This window comes from Equus asinus, chromosome 1 (assembly GCF_041296235.1).
Source record: "Equus asinus isolate D_3611 breed Donkey chromosome 1, EquAss-T2T_v2, whole genome shotgun sequence".
In the NCBI taxonomy this organism is placed as follows: Eukaryota; Metazoa; Chordata; class Mammalia; order Perissodactyla; family Equidae; genus Equus; species Equus asinus.
The window spans coordinates 164197155-164222428 of NC_091790.1; the positions used below are offsets into that span (position 1 = coordinate 164197155).

The 25274-nt window shown below is 38.7% G+C and overlaps 1 protein-coding gene across 1 annotated transcript in view; it reads left to right on the forward strand.

Moving 5' to 3' along the window:
• NPSR1 (neuropeptide S receptor 1) overlaps positions 1–25274 on the forward strand; it is a 150216-nt gene that overhangs the window by 86281 nt on the left and 38661 nt on the right. The window contains exon 3 of the mRNA XM_014838764.3: positions 12787–12890. Coding sequence (XP_014694250.2) covers positions 12787–12890 — 104 coding nt within the window. The remainder of the gene's footprint in view (positions 1–12786; positions 12891–25274) is intronic.

Below are 25274 nucleotides of genomic sequence, written 5' to 3' on the forward strand. Positions count from 1 at the left end.
CCGTCAACACAAATAGTACAGGTTAGTTAAATAGTACAGGTTAGGTATTTTGTGAATGTCCCTCAATTTGGATTTGAGTGGTGTTTCCTCCTGATTAGATTTAGGTTATACACTTTTGAGAGGTATGCCACAGGAACGACGCTGTGTTCCTCTTAGTATATAATATCAGAAGGCACAGAATATCAGTTTGTCTCATAAGCGGTGATGTTGTTGTATTATTTCTCCAATGTAAAGATACTACTTTTCCCTTGGCAATTAACAAGTACCTTAAGACTGTATAACTATCCTGTTATTCCTCAAACTTTCACTTAGCATCCAGGGCAGATTTTTGCCTGAATCATCTGTGAAGTTTTCTACATGATGATTTTCTATTTCAATCATCGCTTCTGCGTTCATTAGTTGGCTTTCTGCTATAAGGAGGAGCTTTCCCTTCTCCCCCTGACTTATTGACTTATATCAGTATGGACTCATGAATTCGCATTTTTATTCAATGAGTTATAATTTGATGATTCTCATCGTTTATTTTGATGCTTAGATTGCCAATTGGCCAGGGACAGCCCTACAACTTGGCTCTTGTTGCTTTTGAAGTGTTTCTCAACAATTGTTCTCTCAAGTATTGGCTTGGTTCTATTTACCTTGTCAGTCAATCCGTTAATTTAATCACCACTGTCTTCTTAGTGGATGTCCAATGTATTAAATTAATTACCATGCCTTAGAGCAAATAAAATTACCAGTCTTTATGGTAGATCTATTTTAAAAAAATCCTCAACCTCTTATTTATCCATTTTTTTTGGAAAGCTATCTTCCAGCAAACTGGCTGGGAGCTCAAGATTTATGGCGAAACACTCCCTCTCATTCCTAATCCATGCAGCTCTCTGTAGAGTCGTTCAATTCTATTCATTGCCTCTTCACCAATAAGATGCACCGAGGTTTTATTTGCCAAGCATTTTACTAAGCACTTTACATGCATTATCTCATTTAACCTTCACAATAGTCTTATAAGTCAGTTACTCTTATTATAAGATTTTTAGAAGAACCTGATTTTCAGGGTGCTTAGTGACATGCCCCAGATTGCACAGCTATCATATGGCAGAGCCAGCACTCAAAACCCTGCAGTGAGGCTCCAAGACTCATGCTGCATTCACTGCTTATACATGTAAGAGCATAAATGAAAAATACACAGTAAAATATGAGGATCATGGAACATGTCAAATCGTAACTACAGAGACAAAGAAAAATTAGGTTTTGAGGTACTACACAGTTACTGCAGCTGAGCATATTCCATTGTGTGCTTGCTGGGGGCCAAAACTAAGGGCGAAACTCATCAGATATGATTCTTTTGAGCCTTGAGGGAAACGTACGGCAAGATGTTTCCTGATCAGGAACAGTGATTCTGTGGAGCTTTATATACAGGACTTTGATAATACATCAGGAAAATGTCCTCAACAACGTCCTTATGACGAGTGAATAAGAGATTCTCACAGACCTTCAATAGGAGCCAAAAGCATGATGCCTAAGCTCAGGCGTGTAGACCGCACGGCAGATGGCTCTGAGCATAGCAGTCATCAGCGATAGTAGTTTCTAGATCCAGATGGCTTTTTCAGTGGCTTTAGTTTTGAACAAGCTGAATTTTTGCTACGATCTTAGATTATGTGAAGAGGTGGCCTTTAAGACCATCCCTAGACAGTGCATGATCTTGCGTCCCTTCCTGCCTTATCTCTTGTTGCACATGGGGTTCTCTGGGAAACAGATGCTGAAACAGAATAAGGCATGCAAAGGTTTTGGGGGAAGTAACACGTATGAAAAGAAAGAGGAAGAAGTAGGACAGGAGGACCCATCAGAAGATGGTGGCGACCTTACAGTCTCTGCCAGCTCATTAAAGGATTCCCATGTTGAATAAAAGTGACTGGACACTTCTACCTGCACCTCTCTCAGTCACTGGCAGAGCTTGTACAAATAATAGCATAATCTCAACCAGAAAGCTGAGGCAAACCCTAGCCTAACAACTGGAGGATGCCAGTGAACCACACACCTCATCTGGACAATGAATTCTTTCTTGAAGAGGGGTCTGAGCAGCGTATTTCCATGTCTACCTCACCACCCTATGAATAAACCTGTACTTGGTTGCCACAGGGTAAAATAAGAACCAAATATTTATTACAATCTACCACTTCCATCCCAACTTGCTACAATTCAGCTGTTCTCCAGCAAGAACTGCAAAGAAAAAAAGACATTCAAGGGACTCGTTCCTTGGCTATCTACAAATGGAACTCTGCTCTCCTTCACTTGGATTTCTAAACAACCCAGACCACTGATGTCAATTCTTCTTACTAACAAAATCTCATTAAAAGAGGAAACAAGTTGTCAATTTCTTATATTTACACTCAGAGTCAGTTTGAGCCCCATATTACACAATGTTGATTGTTTACTACCAGGTCTCAAGAAATTTCCCCTTAAAGTGAAGAGAAGAAACAGTAATGACTCAGTACCTTATTTTCCCTCATTTCAAGAAACTGTATGAGCTTGCTGAAACTGATGTTTGCACATGTGTAAGAGTTCTTCACCACTCAGCAATGAACAATGATGCAGGCCAGCCAGTTGGCCTCACTCAACGAGATTCTTGGCTTTTGCACACATCAGAAGCAAAGAGAATAGATTTTAGGACGACTTGGGTTTCTTTAATTAGACACATGATTTTTATTTGTTTGGTAGACCAATGGAGAAAAGGAGAGGCTGGTGGTATTTATGACTTGTTAAGACTAATTGAAAATCTCAGGAACAAAGCTTTCTGTGAAGACAGTGCTCTAATGAGAATGAATGTGATGATTATTTACCTAATTGAGCAGTAATGATTGAGGTGCAGGCCACTTTCCTGGGATTAATAAAGAGCTGGGGAGTTGACAGTTTGGGCCATTAAGCTCGGCTAGTACTTGATCTTGGAGAAGGGCACAGTGCCAAGATCATATTAGTATTGTAAAATGTGTCCAAAACTTAGAAACACAAGAACTTATTTTTTTGAGAAATAATTTTAATTGTCAATTAAGTACTTGACATCAGTTTGGGCAATGCAAGTTCTATTATTAAACAAACTTCCACATAAAGTCTTCAAATCGTATTCCATTTAGAGCATACTCAAGCATTTGGTTGTTAGAGAAAAGTGGGAGAGGGAGAGACCCTTAGCAATACCAAAAGTAGCTTCTTGTGCACCCACGAGCAAACAACCTATTATCCTCTCCCTTGCTTTTAAAAACAAAACAAACAACAACACTAAAGACATTGAGTTGAGCTGGAAGCATTGCACACCCTGGAGAGTCAGAGTTGACATTGTTACCACAGTGTCCCTCCAGGAAAACCAGACCACCTTTCATCTAGTGCAACAAATGTTCTTGTGCTCCTCACTTGCCAAAAAAAGCGTTAGTTAGCTTACTAGGTGTTCAGGATTCCTATAGTTCTGCTCTGCATGGAAAAGTTCAAACATCAGCTGAAAGCAAGGAGGAATGGTGCTTCAACTTGCTCTCTATGCAGGCTGAATCCTACAGGGGCGGACTTGCATTTTCAAGAAGTTTGCAAATCCATTTAATAGCCATTTCCTCCTTATCTAGCAAGCACTGAATATCTTGTAAGACAATATAAAAGGGGATGAGACTATAAGCATGAGTAAGTCACAGCCCCCACCAATCAGGAGCAGAGATCTTACAATCCAGACAGCTCTTTTACTTTTTTGGGGAGGGAAGGATAGCCCTGAGCTAACTACTGCCGATCGTCCCCTTTTTGCTGAGGAAGACTGGCCCTAAGCTAACATCCGTGCTCATCTTCCTCTACTTTATACATGGGACGCCTACCACAGCATGGCTTTTGCCATGTCCACACCTGGGATCCAAACCGGCGATCCTGGGGCCGCCAAGAAGCAGAGCATGCGCACTTAACTGCTGCGCCACTGGGCCACCCCAGACAGCTCTTTTAGAAGTCTACTTGAGGATAAAAATTTCCAATCATGTTCCTCTGTCTAGCATCTTGATTCCATAATCATTATCTTAATCCACAGTGAAGGAGATGGTTAATGTGTCTCAGTCTGCTCTGTGAAACCACCCTTGCTGCAGCCAGCCAATCAAGCAAGAGCAGTAATAATGTAGTTGTTTATTTAATGGAAAGTTACTAAGATCTTAAAATATAACAAGACAAAATTAGGGGCTGGAGATATGAGGATGAATAAGAAATAATCTCTATTCTCACATATTATAGTGGAATTAGAGAGAAATACAAAAAATATATGTATTCATGTGTTATAGGTACTTTGAGGGAAGGGCAGAGAGAGGCCCAGAGGAGAGAATCAGCCAATCTCAGTAGTCAGGAAAGGCTTCATAAGGAAGTAAACTCGAATTAACCTAGAGGAGTTAGGAGATGTCCTTCCTGTAGAGGTGCATAACGAACCTCCCAAGTCAAGGGAGCAACATAAACAAAGGAGCTGGCAGAGGGAACAGCTGGGGAAGCTCACGGAACAGTAAGGAGTTCCCCATAGAAGCTCTCACAGCTACATCTTCTTAAGCACCTCACTGAATTAACCAACCCTCTCCATTCTTTGTGCAAAACAGCCTTATTAACTGAATACCCATGACTCGCAGGGCAGCCCCCAGTGAGCCTGTCCATTTCTTCTCCCATCTCTTGGGTTTTAGGAGTCAGAGGTGTTTGTTCCCCAACCAGTTTATGCTGGTCGAACTCATTATTGAAATTGTATAATTTAACTAATATTAAAGAATTGTTGTTTCTGTGAAAATTAAATTGGATACTTTGGAAAGGCTCAATATTTTTTTTTACTGAGTAATTAAAAAAAGCTGCAATAGAATTAAGCTCAAGGAATGCAACTATAAAAGAATGAAGGAGGATTATAAAAATCCCTACAATGAGATTCTGCCCCAAATTGCTTTGCTAGTATCTCAAGTTCTCACTCCAATTTAAAGAAACCAAAACTGGAAATCATGAAAGATGCATTATGGATGTGTTTTACGCACAAAAAAAAGATGATGAATAAAATCAAATAAAAATCTTGGCCCTACATCAAAGAAATGAAAACTAAATGCATATTAGTGTTTTATATTAAAATGTTTAAAGGTAGGTTTGTGTGTGTGTGTGTGTGTTTGTGTGCTTCCTTTCTTTAACCAACATTTTGGTCAGTTAGCCAACTGTCAGTATTGATGTGTCAACATTGATGTTGAGAGAGTTTCTCTTATAGAATGAATTTAAGATGGGATGAAAAAAGATCAGACTGAAGAGGGAAGCGGGAGAGCTCCAAAAGTCACAATAGGGCATTTGGAGTTTATTTTGTAGACCAGGGCTTGGCAAACTACAGCCTGCAGCCTGAAGTTTATTTTTATAAACAAAGTTTTATTGGGAGACAGCCATGCCCATTCAGTTAAGGATTGTCTACGGCTCCTTCCACACTACAATGGCAGAGTTGAGCAGTTGTTACAGAGACTACGTTTGGATACGCAAGGAAGCTTTAGGCCATGCCTGCAGGAAAGGCATGAAACCCTGCCCTCCTACCCAGTCACATCTCTCAACAAAAACCTTAGGCCACTGTGAGACCAAATAGTGTTCCCCAGAGCACAGGGAAAGGCACAGAAACAAACAGTAAAAACCTCTCAACTCTTGGGGATGGAGGCATAAAGTGGCTGGCCCAGGATACCATACTGATACCATTAGAAGTCTCCTACCACTGGGGAAGGGCATGAAACTCTCTCACACACGAGACCCACAACAGATACAGACAGGTGTTCCATTGCCATGAAGAGGTATGGGAACCCTGAGAATGTCCCACCCCCAAGGGCCAAGCACACAGGTCTATGTAAGACAGAGGCTGAGCCAGGACAGAACAGAGCCGTACAACCATCAGCTTAGCAAGCACTGAGCAACAGGCAGTAGCAGTGTGATAGGAATACAGATGCAATTCAAGGCAGAGGGTGGGGCATTAAAACCCTCCAGCACCCAGCTCCCACCCTAATAAAGCATCCAAAGAGGACTCTGAAGGCTGTAGGGGGCTGAGGATAACTAACATCATTAACCATTAGGGAAATGCAAGTTGAAGCCATGATGAGAGACCAGTACACACCTAGTCAAATGACTAAGAAAAAACATACTGACCATACCAAGTGCTGACAAGGACACAGCAGCACTGTATCTCTCGCACATTTTTGGTGGGAATCGTAGTGGTGCATCAACTCTGGAAAACTGTTGGGCAGTTTCTAACGAAGTTAAACGTATACTTACCCTGTGGCCTGACAATCCTCCTCCTGGGTTTTTACTCTAGGGGGATGAAAGCTGATGTTCACACAAAATCTTATACATGAATGTTTATGTCGGCTTTATTTGGAACAGCCAAAAACTGGAAACAACTCCAATATAATAAGCTTAACCTCCTGTATTCTCAGGAGGCACCACCATCTACCAGGAACCCCAGCCAGGAAGCCATAATACATTGTAGACTTCTCCCTCTGTTTCACACTTAAAGTACGAATACTCAGTCACCAAATCCTCCCTGTTTTACCTTAGAAAGTATATCTCAAATCTGCGTCCGTCTCTATATCCCTACTCCTATTTGACATGCACTCGGTCCTAATCATCTCCTTCTTGAACTTCTGCACAGTTCCCTAACAGATATAGTGGTAATTCCAGTATCGGACCTACCAAATTGGTCCCCTCAACAGTGGCTAAAGAAATCTATTTAAAACACATTTGAATATATAAACATTCAATAGCTTCCACAGTATATAGGAAAACGCGCAAGCTCCTTTTTGGCATGAGAGACCCTGAAAGGTCTAGATTCTTGTCTCTCTAGCCCTGTTTCTTGCCACTTTCAAGCTCCTGTTCTAGGCGGCTGCAACAGCAAACTGGTGTTGTTTCATGTACACAAGCCGTTTTGTTTCTCATCTCACTTTTGCTCAACTTCATAACTTGTTCATGCTGTCTTCTGTCCCTTGAATCAATGTCTTTCTCTTGCTTTCCACCTGACCTATCCTTACTGACGCTTTAGGGTTCAGCTCAGGCGTCACCTCATTCTTGATTTCTCCCCACTCCACCCATATTCATGCTTCAACTGGGAACCCACGTTCATGGTTGCAAGAAACTGTTGACGGAACGATAAAGCCTGCTGTGAGCCTGTTTTGGCTTTTCTGAGTATAACAGTTTCCTAGGATCTTTCATCGGACAAATTTTAAAAAGCAGGAGTAATGCATGGACGTGATTAAGCCTTTAAAGTATACCCTTTGTTCCCAAGCTTCTGTTAATTACCATTTAGGAAAGGCTTATTTGCAATGTACTCAATTACTTAGGTAACTAAATGGCTTTTTACTTATCAGATACTGCATCGTTTGCTTAATAGTAAATAACAAATGCGGTGGCACAGTTCCATTAATAGTCTACTGCAAGATATGGGCTTATTTAAGATTGAGCTCCAGGGGAAAAAAGAAATCTTGCAGGAGTGCATTCTAATTGTTCATATAGCCACTTAGATCTGAAGAAACATAAGTTTAGTTTTTTCCCATTATTTTTAATGAGATATTTTACTTGAATACCCAAGTAGCTCCAATGTCCATTCCACTCATTCATCCAGTTCATTCCCGCTGTGAAAAGCTTCAGGAAATCCCTATTTGATCAGGTCACTACCCACAAATCTCAAGGCCCTGCTCATGTCTGACGTTTCAGTTAGAACTTCTCCAACTGTCCAGAACTGTCACGAGATTTCTCTTCTTCAGTCTTTTGAAACTTTTCTTGTAGTTCCCATGCACTTACCAACACTTCTCATTGTTGTTACCTATAGAGAAACAAAAAGGAAGGGACAGACAGACATAAAACTGGGAGGGCCACCTACTGTTTTGGGGTGGACCATAATGTGTGAATGGTCAAGGAAAGCTTCTGGAGAAGGGGGCATGTCACCTAGATATTGAAAGTAAATAATTCAATAGGCTAATACACGGAGGGAGGCCATTCCAAGCAGAGGAAACGTATATCTGACAATACAAATGTGTGATGAATATGATGTTCAAAATAAAAATGCCAGATGGGGCCTCGGCAAGAGGGAGGCAAGGCCAGATCATGGAAGGCCTTTCTGCTAAACCAGGAGGCTAAGGCCTTATCCTGCTAACAGTAAAGATTTAGAAAGGGAAGCTTTGCCTCCCCAGTTTCTCTAGAGGAATAAAAGAAACTTCTGTGGGTGAGCAGCCCTATAAATAGAAGGGAGCCAGGTCAGGAATAAGCTCAAGGGAAGAAGACAGGGACTCTTTCCTGCACACTAGTCTGGGGAGTAAAAGAGAACAGATATAACAAGAATTAGAAAGAAAAGTAAGAAGACATGAAGGAAGGAAAGAAGGAAGTAGGGAATGAACGAAGGAAGAAAGGGAAAAAGAAAAGAAGGAAGGAAGGGAAGATACAGACACTGGCATCGAAGAGTCTGGGTTACAAGCCCGGGTTCACCTCTAACTTGCTACAAAATCTTAGGAAAATGTTCTAACTTCACTTATTTTACTCATCCATAAAACGGGGAACTTATCTTGTAGTTTTTTGCAAGATTAAAAAATCTTTAGATACTTTAAATACTTAGAATCTTGCCAAGGATATAATAACTGCTTAATAACATCCCTTAAGTTCATGCCCAATGTTGTACAGAAGCCTGAATTAAGAGTAGCAATTCTCCTTTAAAGCACAGAACCAGCTCTAGTTACATAAGATATTAACATTGAGGGGAGTTGGGTGACGGGTACATGAAACTTCTCTATTTTTGCAACTTCTTGTGAGTCTTTAATTATTCCAAAATTAAAAAAAAAAGCCATGGTGACTTTTTCAAATTACAGTGACAATTCTTTTGACAAATATGTGGTGAGGACCTGCTACATTCCATACTCTGCTCAAGAAGCTGGGCTCCTTCTGTTCCAATATTAACAAACCTCATTTTCCAGTGTTCACAAAAGGAATTAACCAAACGACAGCATGATTTTCAGTTTTTGCTATTTCTCTTTAGCAGAAACCCAGCAATAAAAACCAATCATTGGAAATGGAATTGTGAATGTCCTAGCTTCATCCCCAAAGTTGGAGTTTCTTTTTTTTTCAGCTGTTCAGTTTTCTGAGAGCCTACATCTAGCTGAGTGCATATTCTTAATTTCTGAGTAAGGTTCTGCCCAATCCTCTGTCTGAGTAGAATTGCACAAAACCACAAACTCTCTCCCATAAAGCCTAGCAGTGTTTCTCAACAAAGCCAGGATTGAAATTTTGATCTGAACAATTTATTAAAGGGTACAGTCCATGTGTCATCCAGGATGTAGCTGACATTCGCGTGTCTTTGCACAACCCAAAGCCAGGGTGCATATCTTCATGACAATAATGACAACTCAAATTCAGCCCCCACTCACCCTCCTACCACAACAAGGCATGGCACCCTAGAGCATGAATAATCTGCACAACTCCATTGAGAGCCTGCTGCAGAATGCTTAGCATCCCCGGCCGCATCCACTGATTGTCTGCAGTCAATCTTAACTTCAGAGTTTCAAGTAGCTTACCTGTGTTCCACCCATACCTTCCTTTCCCTCATTGCGTAGACACAGTTCTCCCTCCATCTGCTGATCACAGCCATTTACTCTTGCAAAACTGGTGACTCTCCTTGCCTGCTGGTTCCCAGACACAAGGAGTCCAAAGTGACCTTATGACAGCCATAGCTTTTAGTTCCAAGGGATCCTTGCTATGTCCCCTGGCATGATCGCACTTCCTTTTGAGACTAAGATCGCCAGCCTGAAGAGCACAGAGGTACACAAAACTCCCCGGGGGGGGGGGGGGGGTGACTGGGAGTGATGTTAAGTGAGGCTATTCCTGCTTCTACCCCTTGATTCTCAAACCTATGTATACCTCCTGTGAATGACATGTTACTATAAAGAGGCCTCTGATTTAATGCATATGCAACATTTGAAAGGATAGCACTCCATCCTTTCAAGTATTGCCATTAAGCTAGCACTTCGTCTGTGCCTTCAATAGTCCAGTCCAGTGCTCTAGGACGACAGCTACTTATGGGTGGTGCACTATGTGATGTAAACAGTGGATTTCACGATCATGGGTTCAATCCTATGCCCCCTTCACTATGCAGTGAGTCCCCTGATCAGATACTATGTTGTATGGGATTCCATTCCTAGTGGGCAATCTGAAATTGTCTAGAGGGTGGTGAGTGGTGTTGACTACAGCTCAGAGGTCAGGGAAGGCAAGTTCATAACCAGAATAGGTAAATCTCTGAGAGGAAGGACACCTATCCCTTGCAGGATGGAAGGGGCCCAATGTAATCGACTTGTCACAAAGTAATCAGGTCTTCTCGAGAAATAGTACCACACTGGGGCTCAGTGTTGGTCTCCATTGTTGGCAAGTTGGAAATTCAAAGACAGCAGTAGCTGGATTGGCCACAATAAATAGTAGTCCCTCATGTTGACCAATAAATGGTCTTCCCGCATGTGTTTCAGAGCCTCCTCCCCTGCTCCAGGCCCACTCAAGGCCATCAAACTTCCATGTCATTCAGTATATGAGCCAGAGCAATATTCCTAGATTTGGAATGTGGGGCCTCTAAAACTCAAAGAGGCCCACCAGGTATTGTGCTTCCTTTCTTGAGATAGGGGCCTGAAATGCAGCAATTTATCTTTTGCTTTGGGGAGAAGAGTATTCTAGCTGTTCCTCACTACTGGACCACTGAAACTTTACTGATGTGGCACATCCCATAATTTTCACAGGGTTTATCCCCCACCCTCCAGTGTACATGTGTCTTATCAGGGCCTCTAACATACTAGACAACTCTTGTCCTTCCCAATAACATGATGTTATCAATGTGAATGGATCAATGGGATATTCTGAAGAATGTCCAGATAGTCCAGGTCTCCTCAGTCCTTATTATGACAGAGGATGGGAGAGTTAACACAGACCTGAGCAAAACAGTAAAGGAATATTGTTGTCTTTTTCATGTAAATGCAAACTCTTTCTAATCTTTTCTGGTCAGATTAAAAAAAAAAAAAACACTTTTGCCAAATCAATATCTGCATGTCATGTACCTGAGGCCATATTAATCTACTCTAGCAAAGATACCACACCTGGTACAGCTGCTACAATTAAGGCTACTACTTCTTTGAGCTTCTGGCAGTCTACAGTCATTTTCCAAGATCCAGCCAGTTTCTGCAGGGACAAAACTGGTAAATTGAGGACTTCCACTTGGCCTTCCTTACTGTAATGAGGAAACCAGTATGGAGTTATTACAACTGCCAAAGATATTAATCCCAATCAAACATTCACAGACTAGAGAAACGACCAGCGGAAGGCCTACAGATCTAGCGGACCATTCCATTGCAGCCAGGATTCTAATTATCACCTGGTCCTATAAGATTCCACTCTTATAGTGCAGCCGTAATGACGCTTCAGCATCTAGGTATCATATCAAGGTAGACTTTGTGCCTCATAGTCCTCAAAATGTTTAGATATTCTTTCTTCCCCGGTGTACAGTCTCCTAAATAAATGGCCATAGGTCTCTTTGGGAAAAGAATAGGAGAATCTGTACAGTACATACTAACAATAGTGCTACAAGAGCTGGCTCCATGACCACCTCTCCTACCATTCACCCTGGCCTGCAGATAGGAGTCACCACTGAGCTTCTGCCTAATGCTGGTGCCCCTCTCACCAGTGCATTCCTGGTGTCCTTGATGAATAATGTGTCTTCTGAGCCTTTCCATGGAAGATAATTCTCTAATTGTTCTTCTGGCTTCACATAATATATCCAATACAACATGACCACTTCCCTCGGACTTTTTATTCTTTTCTCTACTGCTTGCTAGGGCAACTCAGGCATTTCCATTTTGTCTGTGAAGGACCATCACTCTCTCCAGCCTTCTAACAGCTACCCTAGCAATGAGTTTTCCCTGCCTCTCAGGTCCTTGACAGAGCGCTATATCCCATGTCCCAAGAAAGTGACCCAAATCAATGAATTCTTGCTATCCAGCCTTAAGGTTCAGTCCTATCCATCAATCAGCAGAGAACCCCTACAACACTGTTTTGAGAAAGATTCTGGATCACATGATCAATTGTAATATTTGCATTGGAAGGGTGAGAGGAAGCTTCTAGACATATAACATATTTTACCATTTCTGCTATAGACCTCTGTACAACTTATATAGTCTGTAACTATAGAATTAAGTAAAGAGGATCATAGGAGCTCGCAGTCTCTGATCTTGGTCTCAGATCTTGACCTCAGTTCCTCTGTAGTTTAACCAACTAAGTTAATTAAAATGATAGCTCATGCAGTTGACTTTTTCCAAGGGCAGATGTTGAAAGGGGAAAGGAGAAGAAAGCAGAGGATCCTGGGGGCGGGAGGATTGGAATTCGGTGGTAGAGAGGTAACTAGAGATTCAAGTTGTAAAACAATGCGTGCAGAAAGTGGAATTTGAGGAATTATTCTCAAAGACAAATATTTTCTTTTTCTCTATTTTGTCCTTTATTGAAATTCACACAGTCCTTGTTTTAGTACAGGTCTAAATCCCCTTAAAACTCCTCTTCTGTGACTTGATTTTCCTTTAGTCGTTAGCAAAATCCTTCCTAGGTGGCTACATCTGAGTGGTAATGAGGCTCCAGTCATAAAAGTCAAACAAGTCCTGCCTTGCCTTACTTTTCCTCAATGGCCAGCTGATAAATCTGAAAAAACATTTCCCCAGAAATTCATTTCTGCTATGGCAAAGCTGCAAATCTGGAAAAGACTGAAATTAACCACTTGCGTGTTTTTGTTAGACTCTTTCACAGGACTGGTCAACATCTTGACCGATATCATCTGGCGATTCACTGGAGACTTCATGGCCCCTGATCTGGTTTGCCGAGTGGTCCGCTATTTGCAGGTATGTAGCACCTTCCAAAGGTGATGAGACAAACTGACACCAAAATTAACTCATGGATTCTTCCTAAGAAAAATGATATAACGTCTATGCAGCAAACTGCTCACTTCATCCTAGTAGAAAGGACAAACAAAATTTGTAAGATTTTTTAATGTCTTTTGCTAAAAGTAATACATATATAAAGAAAACACAAATAAGCAATAATAACATAAATGTTCATATTGAAGGATTAAGTAAAATTTCTGGGTTAACATTAAGACATTTGACATATTGTGGCTGCCTTAATCCATTCAGGCTGCTATAACAAAAATATCACAGAATATTATACAATCACTGATAACTCATCAAATTTGAGCAGCAAAGGCTAAAATAGTGCTCTCAGACTATGAGCTGAGGACTCCCACATGACAATTCTCTGAATTCTTATTAAAAAATGCTAATTCCTGGACTTACTTCAGATCTCCTGAGATAGGTCCTGAGAATCAAGACGTTTTGCTTGCTGATTCTGCATGTTGACTCTTCACACAGGAAATTTTGAGAGCTCCTGGGCTTTAAGTTGTAGTGGGGGCCAGGAAGTAGGTAGGGAAGAGAAAGAAAAGAATTGAGAGAAATTTTCCTATTACTAGGCAAAGGAAAAATTAGATGAAGTCGTGTGAAAGACACTTTTACACAGGGAGATGCTATCCTAAGCCCATTTTAAAAGGGCTCTCAAGCTGGCTTCAAAAAATGCTCCAGAGCCTGCTGAAAAGCACAGCTCTCAAACATGATGCTGTTGGATTACTGTCTCTGCCCAGTGGGTGGATGGTGCTTAATATCCTGCAGAAGCAGGATGTCCGAAAGAGCAGTGTCTCGTCCTGGGGAGGATGAGCAGCCTCACAGGGCAACCCCAGGGTACCTTTGTGTTCAGAGCTCCCTGAATGGGAAGAAGTGGGTGGAGGTGGAAACAGTCTTATTAGGAATGAACGTGAAGCTGTGCAAGGATTAGTCTGGATAGAGAACTGCTAGAAAAGAGCTTAGTCAATAGGATAGCCGGATTCCCGTACCCTAGGCTTGCCCTATTCAGCTGAGTCTGAACCACTTCTTCTTACTCATTTTTGGTCAATACTTTGTTCATATCTACAAATGCCACTGTAAGTGACTGTGCATGAGAAAAGGACAGATAAACACGAAGATAAGAAGGTCCCCACTAGAGCCCGTTTATTGCCAACTAACAAATGTTTACTCAGATCTTCAGAATTTAAATGAGCTTTCCTGCTATTCTCCTTGTGCCTCCTACCCTGCCCCAGGCCACTGCAGGCAGAGGCCTCGCTCCCTGGATACCCTGTATTTTTTTTTAGGAAGATTAGCCTTGATCTAACATCCACCACCAACCCTCTTATTGCTAAGGAAGATTGGCCCTGAGCTAACATCTGCACCCATCTTCTTCATTTTTGTGGGATGCCACCCCAGCGTGGCTTGATAAGCAGTGCTACGTCTGCGTCCAGGATCCGAACGCACAAGCCCCAGACCGCTGAAGAGGAGAGTAAAACTTAACCGCTCCGACTCCAGGCTGGCCCCACCTTCCCTCTTGATGAACAGTCTGGAAAGGCTGGAGCAGCAGCCCCCACGGACAGTGGTTACCAGAGACTGATAAACACAAATTCCCTTGTAACTCATTTCTTTTCTTCCTGCTTGAGAGAATGAAGATATAAAGCAGAGAAAGAAAATACCAGAGAGTAAGTGGCTTATAAACAGCAAACACTTATTTCTCACAGCTCTGGAGGCTGGTAGTCCAAGATCAGGATGCCAGCGTGGTCAGAGGAAGGCCCTCTTCTGGGTCTCAGACTTCTCTTTGCATCCTCAGATGACAGAATGGTCTAGGGAGCTCTGTCAGGCCTCCTTTGCTCTTTTATATGGGCACTAATCCCATTCACGAGGACTCCACTCTCATGACATAACCATCTACCAAAGACCCCACTCATCATCATGCTGGGTATTAAGATTCCAACTTATAAATATGGGGGAAACAAACATTTAGACCATACATAGCAGTGCCTAAATAATGTCCAGAAAACATGTCAAATTGGTTTTTTTTTTTTTTTGCCTTTTTCCCCCTCAAACTAACCCAACACTGGCTACTATTCTTTTTGAAAAACTTTGGCAGTTTGTTAAAAATAAGTATTGTCTCTGGTTGTTTAAACTTGCATTTCATGTATTACCACCTAAATTGGGTCTTTAAAAATATCTATTGGCATTTGAATTTCTTCTCCTCTAAATTGCCTGTTATCTGTTTTCAATTATTTTACAGCTAGGATACTTGTTATTTTCTGAGTTATTGCTAAGATTTATTTTTGGATTAAACATAGTTATGCTTTGCTTCAATATAAGAATATGCTTCAATATAAGATATATATATATATAGTGTAAAGTATTACACATACAACATATGCATATATTATATGATTAATATAGTATATACATATATAATATAGATTAAAACATTTCAACTAAGTATGGAAAGAATAGACTATTTCATAACTGCTATTAGGAGTAATGTGTTCTGTTTCTGAGTTCTTAAAATTATTTTCCATTAATATATTTCTATTTTGATGCCAGTACATTAGGTCTAAATTATTGTAGCTTTATGGACACATAATGCATTTCTGGAAAACTTTATCCTGCTATATTCCATTTCTTTGTAGGATTTTTTAGAATCTTTGCATCCATATTCATAAGCGAGATTATGATTTTCATTTGTTCGATCATTTTCAGATCTTGATAATGGAGTTAATCTTCAGAAAATGAGCAGAGAGTTGTTACAACTGCAATCTTCTTTTGCGCTCTGAACATAACCTTGAAAGTTTGGTAGACGTAAAAGAGCCCCTATTACTCTCGGGGGTGCTATTTTCTCAGGGGTAATTTTTGAAAACATATTTTAATTTCTTCCTGAGGATTTTTGCTTCTTTGTAGATAAATGTTTTCAATTGCTTATTGTATCAATTGCTGAGAAACAAATCATACCAAAATCTAGTGGCTTGAAACAATAAACTTTTATTATCTCACAGTTTCTATTAGCCAAGCATTTGGCAACAGTTGGGTCTGGCAGATCTAGCTAAAGGCTTATTATAAGCTTAGTTAGGAGTTGCCTAGGACTACAGTCATTAGAAATTCTGACCAGGGCTGGACAATCACTTTCAAGGTGGTTCACTCACATAGCTGGCAAATTAGTGCTGGCTTTTGGCAGAGCACTCATTCTTCCTCACAGGGACTTTTCCACAGCTCCTCACAACATAGCAACCAGATTTCCCAAGAACAAGCTATCCAAGAGACCAAGGTGGAAGTAGGAACATATTTTATGAACTAGCCTGAGAAGTCAGACACCATCACCTACACATTATTCTATTGGTCACACAAATCAGTGCTGTCTCAGTATAGGGAGAAGGGAACCACAAAAGAGAGTAAAACCAGGAGACAAGGACCGCTGGGGATATCTCAAAGGCTGACTGCCACACTGATGTTTATCGAGAATATGTTATAATCTGTTTTTTTTTCTAATTGTTAACTTTAAAAGGTCTTCTTGATCCAGAATTATTCATATCAGTAATATTTCTTCCAATAGTATTTACAATGAATATCAAGATAATACTATATTAAAATATATCTTGGTGACATAGCAAAAATGGCAGAATAAGAAACTCTTATAATTTTATCCTTCATAAAGGCAACAAGAAAGCAAAAATTGTCAGAATCAAATTTTTAACCACTCTAGAAATTCACCAAAATTTTGCAACAATCAGGGGAGCATTTTTTTCAATAAAATATCTGAATTTCAGTAAGAAAAATGGTATTTGGAGTCTTTTAGCTTCCACTAGTCTAATTCTCCAGTTTTCAGCTTTGCAGTAGCCTTAAAAATTAACATCTTGGGGGCCAGACCCGTGGCTGAGTGCTTAAGTTCACGTCCTCCACTTCAGTGGGCCAAGGTTTCACTGGTTCAGATCCTGAGCGTGGACATGGCACTGTTCATCAGGCCATGCTGAGGTGGCATCCCACATGCCACAACTAGCAGGACCCACAGCTGAAAATATACAAGTATGTACCGGGGGGCTTTGGGGAGAAGAAGAAAAAGAAAAAAAAATTAACAGCTCACATTCACAGTGAAAACAAATAGTCTGGCAGCCATTAGAGAAAGAAGAAGAGGACTTGAACTCTTTAAAAGCTTCATTCTTGGGAAATTGTCATCATTTGACTTGTCTGGTAATTCTCTGTAAGACCCCACTTGCAAGACTGTCTATATTTTGCTGATTCAGGACTTGCCCACTGTGAAAAGCCTTTTCCCTACTGGCATTTGTCAAAAACAATTACAGACAACTGATAAACTTCACACATGCTTGAGGTATTGGATAACAATTTAAGAAAACAGTAGATAGATTTAAAACTAAGCTTAAAAATATAAGCTTGGAAATGAGCTATTCATAGGGACTTTGAAAATCTCTGATGTAGTCCTGAGAATCTGGAAGACCAAGTCCATACTGAGGACTGTACCTCTGCTCAACAAAAAAAAACAGAAAAGGCCCTAAACTGTCAACTTTGACTGACTTGAGGCTTTGTGCAAGAACGAAGTGAAGGTAAAGACCGAGTTTTCAGCTGCCTGGCTGAATGTCAAAACTATGCCCCAAAATTCACACTGACCCTCTCTGCAATGACTGGGAAACATATTGGTTCCAGGCATTTAAGAAAATCTCTTTTCCATTATTAGCTAACCACTAAGCTGAGGAGTTTAGCGACCGCACAGAACAAATAATGCACACTTTACAGAATTTTTTCAGAAAAGTCACTAAGCAAACAACAACTATAAAAATCAGCAACAAGCACAAATCCTAGAGAGGAATACAAATTCAATTTCCAGAGTCATCAGTTTTCAACAACAACGATAAAAATAGAGGACACATAAAGAAACAAAAAAGTGTGGCCCAATCACATGGGAAAGAAAATCAAAAGAAACTGTTCCTGAGGAAGCCCAGACATTAGATTTACTTGACAAAGACTCTAAATCTGATATTTTAAATATGTTCAAAAAGCTAAAGGAACCATGTGTAAAGAACTAAGGGAAAATATGAAAACAATGTCTCAGCAAATAGAGAATAACAAGAAGATGTAGAAAGCATAAAACAAAACCAAATAGAAATTCTAGAGTTGAAAAGTACAGTAAGTGAAATGAAAATTTCACTAGAGGGGATCAACAGAAAGTTTAAGCAGGTGGAAAAGACAATGAGCAAACTTAAAAATGAGCTGATTTAAATTATCCGACCAGAGGAATAGAAAGAAAAAATATGAAGAAAAATTAACACAGCCTCAGAGACCTATAAGGCACCATCAAGTATACCAGCACAGTCATATTGGGAGTCCAGGAAGAGAAGAAAGAGAGAAGGGGGCAGAGATAATACTTGAAGAAATGATGGCTGAAAACTTACCAAATTCAATCAATAACATTAATCTACACACCCGAGAAGTTCAGTAAATTCCAAATAGGGTAAACTTAAAGAAATCCACACATAAATACATCACAATCAAACTCTGAAGACAAAGACAAGGAAAGAATCTTGAAAGACGCAGGAGGAAAGCAACTCATCATGTACAAGCTTTCCTCAACAACATCGGCTAGTTTCTCATGAGAAAGCACAGAAGCCCATAGAGAATTAGATAACGTATTTAAAGTGGTGAAAGAAAAAGAAAAACATGAGAATTCTATGTCCAGTAAAACTTCTTCAAAATGAAAGAAGAACTTAAGACATTGCCAGATTAAAAAAAACTGAGAGAATTTGTTACTGGCACATCTCGCCATAAGAAATTTTAAGGGGAGTCCTTCAAGCTGAAATAAAAGGATGCTAGACAACATCCATTCATGATTTTTTAAAAACTCTTAGCAAACTAAGAATAGATGGAAACTTCTTCAACTTCACCTTCAATGAAGATCATCTACAAACCACATACAGCTAACAACTTATTTAATGTTGAGAACATAGAAGCTTTCCCAGTGAGATCAGGAACAAGGCAGGAATGTGCCTTCTCACCACTACTTTTCAACATTGTACCGGAAGTCCTAGCTAATGCAATGAGACAAGAAAAGAAAAGAAAAGTTACATGGATTGGGAAAGAATAAATAAAAGTGTCTTTGTTCACAGAATATATGATAGTTTATGTAGAAAGTCCAAAAGAATCTGACAAAAATAAATTTCTGGAACTACTAAGTGATTATAGCAAGGTTGCAGGATATAAAGTTATTATACAAAAGTCAATCACTTTCCTATATACTAACAACGAACATGTGGAATTTGAAATTAAAAATATAATACCATTTACATTAGCCCCTCCCATAAAATTAAATACTGATGTATAAATCTTATAAAATATGTATAAGGTCTCTATGAGAAAAATTACAAAATTCTGATCAAAGAAATCCAAGAGAACTAAACAAATGGAGACTATTCCATGATGAAGCATAGGAAGACTCAATATTGTCAAAATGTCAGTTCTTCTCAACTTGATCTATAGATTCAACACAATCTCAATCAAATCCCAGCAAGTTATTTTGTGAATAATTGACAAACTAGTTTTAAAATTTATATGGAAAGGCAAAAGACACAGAATATCCAACAAAACATTGAAGGAGAAGAACAAAGTTAGAGGACTGACACTACCTGACTTCAAGACTTACTATAAAGCTGTAGTAATCAAGACAGAGTTGTACAGGCCAAAGAATAGATGAATAGACCGATGAATAGCAAGATCAAAGAATAGCCAGCCCCAAAACAAACATACATAAATATAGCCAACTGATCTTGGACAAAAGAATAAAGAGAATACAGTGGAGCAAATATAGACTTTTCAGCAAATAGTACCAGAACAGCTGTACATCCACCTGCAAAAAAAAAAAAAAAGGAATTCAGACACAGACCTTATATCCATTAAAAAATTAACTCAAAAATGGATCACAGACTTAAGTATAAAATGCAAAACTATAAAATTCCTGTAAGTTAAATGAGAGAAAATCTGGATGACCTTGGGTATGGCAATGACTTTTTAGATACAACACCAAAGGCATAATCCATGAAAGAAAGAATTAATAAGCCATACTTCACTGAAATTAAAACCTTCAGCTCAGCAAAATACACTGTCAAGAGAATGAAAAGACCAGCCACAGACTGGGATAAAATATTTGCAAAAGACATATCTGATAAAGGACTGTTATCAAAAATATACAAAAAACTCTTAAAACTCAACAAGATAACAAGCAAACTGATGGAAAAAAGTGCCAAAGGCCTGAACAGGTGCTTCACCAGAGAAGATGTATATGGCTAAAAGCATATGAAAAGATGTTCAACATCACATATCATTAGGCAATTGCAAATTGAAACAACGATATACCAATACACAACTATTAGAATGGACAAAATCCAGAGCCCTAACAACACCAAATGTTGCTGAGGACGTGGAGCAACAGGAACTCTCATTTATTGCTGGCAGGAATGTAGACTAGTACAGCTGCTTTGGAACACACTTTGGCAATTTTGTACAAAACTGAACATATGGTCCAGCAATTGTGCTTCTTGGTATTTACCCAAATTAGTTGAAAACTTATGTCCACACAAAAGCCTGTACACAAATGTTTATAACAGTTTTATGCATACTTGCCAAAACTTGGAAGCAACCAAGATGTCCTTCTGTAGGTGAATAGATAAATAAACTGTAGTCCATCCAGATGATGGAATATTATTCAGCACTAAAAAGAAATGAGTCAGCAAGCCATGAAAAGACATGGAGGAATCTTAATGCATATTATTAAATGAAAGAAACCAGTCTGAAAAAGCTAGATACTGTATGATTCCAACTATATGGAATTCTGGAAAAGGCAAAATAAGGAGACTGTAAAAGGATCAGTGGTTGCCAGGGGTTAAGGGAGACAGAGGATTTTTAGGAGAGTGATACTGCTCGGTGTGATACTCTAATGATGGATACATGCAATTATACATTTGTCAAAACCCATAGACTGTACAACATCATGAGTGAACCCTAATGCAAAGTGTAGACTTTGAGTGATAATGATGTGTCAATGAAGGTTTAGTGATTGTAACAAATGTATCACACTTGTGTGGGATTTGGGTAATAAGAGAGACTATGTATATGTAAGGATTGTGGGCTTGCAGGAAATCTCTGAACCTTTCACTCAGTTTTCCTTTAAACTTAAAATTGCTCTAAAAAGTAATGCCTATTAAAAAATGGAATGAAATATCCAAGAACTGCGGGAAAATTACAAAACACATAATAAATATGTAGTGGAAACACCAGAAGGAGATGAAAGAAAGAAGCAGAAAAAGTATTTGAAGCAATAATGGATGAAAATTTTCCAAAATTAATGATAGACACCAAGCAACAGATCCAGGAATCTCAGAGAGCTCCAAAGCAAGATAAATATCAGAAAAATCTACCCCTAGACACATCATATTCAAACAGAAAACCAAAGACAAACAGAAAATTGTGAGAGAAGTTAGAGGAGGGGAAAAAACCTCACCTATAAAAAAAATAATAATTACCTCTGACTTCCTATCAGAAACCATGCAAGCATGTAGAGAGTGGAGTACAAAATTACACAAGTCTTAAACTGATATCCATGTAAAGAAGGGAAGAGCATCAGAGAAAAATAAGCAAAGGTAAAACAAAATCTTGTATTTTTCTTATTCTTAAGTGATCTGTAGATAACTGTTAAATGTAACAATAGCAACAAAGTATTGGATGATTATAGAGTACGGATCAGGGAATTGAACGACAGTAATGTTAGCAGGGGGAACACAGTTGAACTAAACAGCTATCCGCTGAAGTAAACTGAACTGCTAACCAAATTGATCTAATTTACACAATACTTTATCCAACAAAGCAGAATAAATATTCTTATCAAACTCACATGAAACATTCACCAGGAGAAATTACATACTGGGCCAAAAGCACACCTTAACAGTGTAAAGGAATAGAAATCACACAAATTTCTATTTGAGTCTGTGGCTGTCAGACCACAATGAAATTAAACTAAATATCTGTAACAGAAGGATAGCTCGAAAATCTCAAAATATTTAGAGATTAAATAACACATTTTTAAGTAACATATGAGTCAAAGAAATAATGAAAACATAATTTGTAGGATGCAGTAAGAGCAGTGTTGAGAGAAATTTATAACATTGAATCCTTGTATTAGAAAAGAAAAAAGATCTAAAATCAATAGTCTAATCTTCCACCTTAGGAAACTAGAGAAAGAAGATCCATGGAAACCTAAAGCAAGTAGAATTTTTTAAAAAATTAAAGCAGAACCTTCTCTTGCTTTGGGGTCCTCTGAGATTCTCTTCTTCCACACTGTTAAGTCATAAGCTCATGTCTATTTAAAGAAAGGAAGAACATCAGAGAAGGAGTAAATGAAGATTCGTATACCATAGTCAATTGCTTTTTTAATATTCCGGCAATAAACAATTTGAATTTAAAATTAAAAACACAATACCATTCACCTTAGCATTAAAAAAATGAAATACTTAGGTATAAATCTAACAAAATATGTACAAGATCAATACAAAGAAAACTACAACGCTCTGATGAAAGAAATCAAAGAATATTTAAATAAACGGACAGATATTCCAGGTTCATAGACAGGAAGACTCGCTATTGTTAAGATGTCCATTCTGCCCAAGGTGATTTATAAATTCAACGAAATCCCAATCAAAATCCCACTAAGTTACTTTATGGAGTAGACCATCTCTAAAGTATATATGGACAGGCAAAAGACACAGAATAGCCAACACAATACCAAAGAAGAAGTTTAAAGGACTGACGCTATCTGATTCAAGACTTACTATAAAGCTACAAGAATCAAGACAGCATAATATTAGCAAAAGAATCGACACATTGATCAATGGAAGAGAACAGAGAGCCCAGAAACACATGCACACCAATACAGTCAACCGATCTTTGACAAAGGAGCAAAGGCAATGCAATGGAGAAAAGATAGTCTATTCCAGAAATGGCATAGACTACTGGAGTCATTGGACATTCACATGCCAAAAAAATAGCAATTCTAACCACAGACCTAACACCTTCCACAAAAACTAACTCAATATGGATCATAGACTGAATGAACTGTGCAATACTATTAAACTACTAGAAGATGACATAGGATAAAATCTAAGGAACTTCGGATTCCTCAGTGACTGTTTTGATACAACACCAAAAGCACAATCCGTGAAAGAAAAAATTTAAAAGGTGGACTTTATGAAAATTAAAAACATCTTCTCTGTGAAAGATACTATTAAGAGAAGGAAAAGACAAGGCACAGAATGGGAAAAATGTTTGAGTAATACATATTTGATAAAGGTTTTGTATCCAAAATATACAAAGAATGGTTTAAACTCAGCAACAAGAAAACAGCCCACTTAAAAATGGGCAAAAAAAATCTGAGTGGACACTTCACCAAAGAAAATACACAGATGGCAAACAAACATATGGAAAGAAGCTCAACTAATGTTATATGGCATTAGGGAATTGCAAATTAAAACAACAGTGAGACACCACTACACACCTATTAGAATGGCTAAAGTTCAGAGGCTGGCCCCATGGCCGAGTGGTGAAGTTTGCACGCTCCGCTGCAGGCTGCCCAGTGTTTCGTCAGTTTGAATCCTGGGCACGGACATGGCACTGCTCATCAAGCCATGCTGAGGCGGCGTCCCACATGCCACAACTAGAAGGACCCACAACTAAGAATATACAACTATGTACTGGGGGGCTTTGGGGAGAAAAAGGAAAAAAGTAAAAACATCTTAAAAAAGAAAGAGTAGCTAAAGTTCAAAAAACCGACAGTGCAAAATTAGTATTTCATCCTCAGTTACTAAGGATGTGTAGCAATAGAGACTCTCATTCTTTCCTTGTGAGAATGCAAAATGGTACAGCCACTTTGGAAGAAAGTTTGACAGTTTCTTATAAAACTGAACATACAGTTGAGCGCCTAGGCATTTACCCAATTGAGTTGACAACTTATGTTCCCACAAAAGCTTGCGCAAGAATGTTTATAGCAGTTTTATTTATAACTGCCAAAAACTAGAAGCAAGATGTTCCTCAAAAGCTAAATGGGAAGATAAACTATGGTATATCCATACAATGAAATATTATTCAGCAATTAAAAAAAAATGAGCTAGCAAGCCACAAAAAGATACATAGAATAAATAAACTGTTACATTCAATAATGGAATATTGTTCAGCAATAAAACAAAATGAGCTATCAAGCCATGAAAAGTCATGGAGGAATCTTAAATGCACATGCTAAGTGTGAAGAAGCCAGTCTGAAAGACTGCATACTGTGCGATTCCAACTATGTGACATTCTGGAAAAGGTAAAACTGTGGAAACAGTAAAAATCAGTGGTTGCTAGGAATTGAGAGAGATTTGAATAGGTAAAGGACAGGAGATTTTTAGGGCAGTGAAACTTTTCTGTATGATATTGTAATGGTGGCTACATGACATTATGCAATTATCAAAATCCATAGAAGTGTACCACACAAAGAGTGAAACGGTACAAACCATGGACTTTAGTTAATAAATGTATCAATATTGATTCATCAGTTTTAACAAAGGAACCGCACTGATGTAAGATGTCAATAATAAGGGAAAATGTGTATGTGTGTATGTGTGGGGGCAGTAATATGGGAACTCTGTACTATCTGTTCAATTTTTTCTATAAATCTAAAATTTTTCTAAAAATAAATTTTATTAATTTTTTTAAAGTCAGTCCAAGAATCCTCCTTTAAATGAATATGAATCCAATCTGGCATTTTTCTAAGTGAAAATTCTCTAAGCTTCCTGTGTTTAAGTTTCACTTCTCTGCAAGATTTTCTTTGGTTTCATAGTTCCTGGGTCATTTTTGTCAGAATTGAGGAGTGGGGTAGTGAGAATTCAGACATATGTCCTTAAGCTGCCGTCTGTTCTCCAAAAGGCATCCCATATGTTGTTGATGTGTAGAATTTTCATTGTTGACATTTATGAATTGACTATAATTGTACTTTGATTTCCTTCTTGACTCAAGCTAATTATAAGGGTGTTTAAATTTCCAAGTGGTATTTAAAAAAAAACATGATACTAATTTCAGCTTTTATTGCTTGTTTTAAATATGTGAATTGCATAAGTTCCACTTTTTGGAATCTATTGAGGGTTATTTTTTTTCTTGGTAGTTTAATATGTGACCAATTTTTGAAATTTCATTTAGATTTTTCAATAATGTGTGTTATTCCTAAAGTTTGTTTAATTTTTTCTATCTAGGCATTATTGTGTTTTTTCATCTGTAAAACTTTGAACATTTTAGTTATATATATTTAGTGTTCTG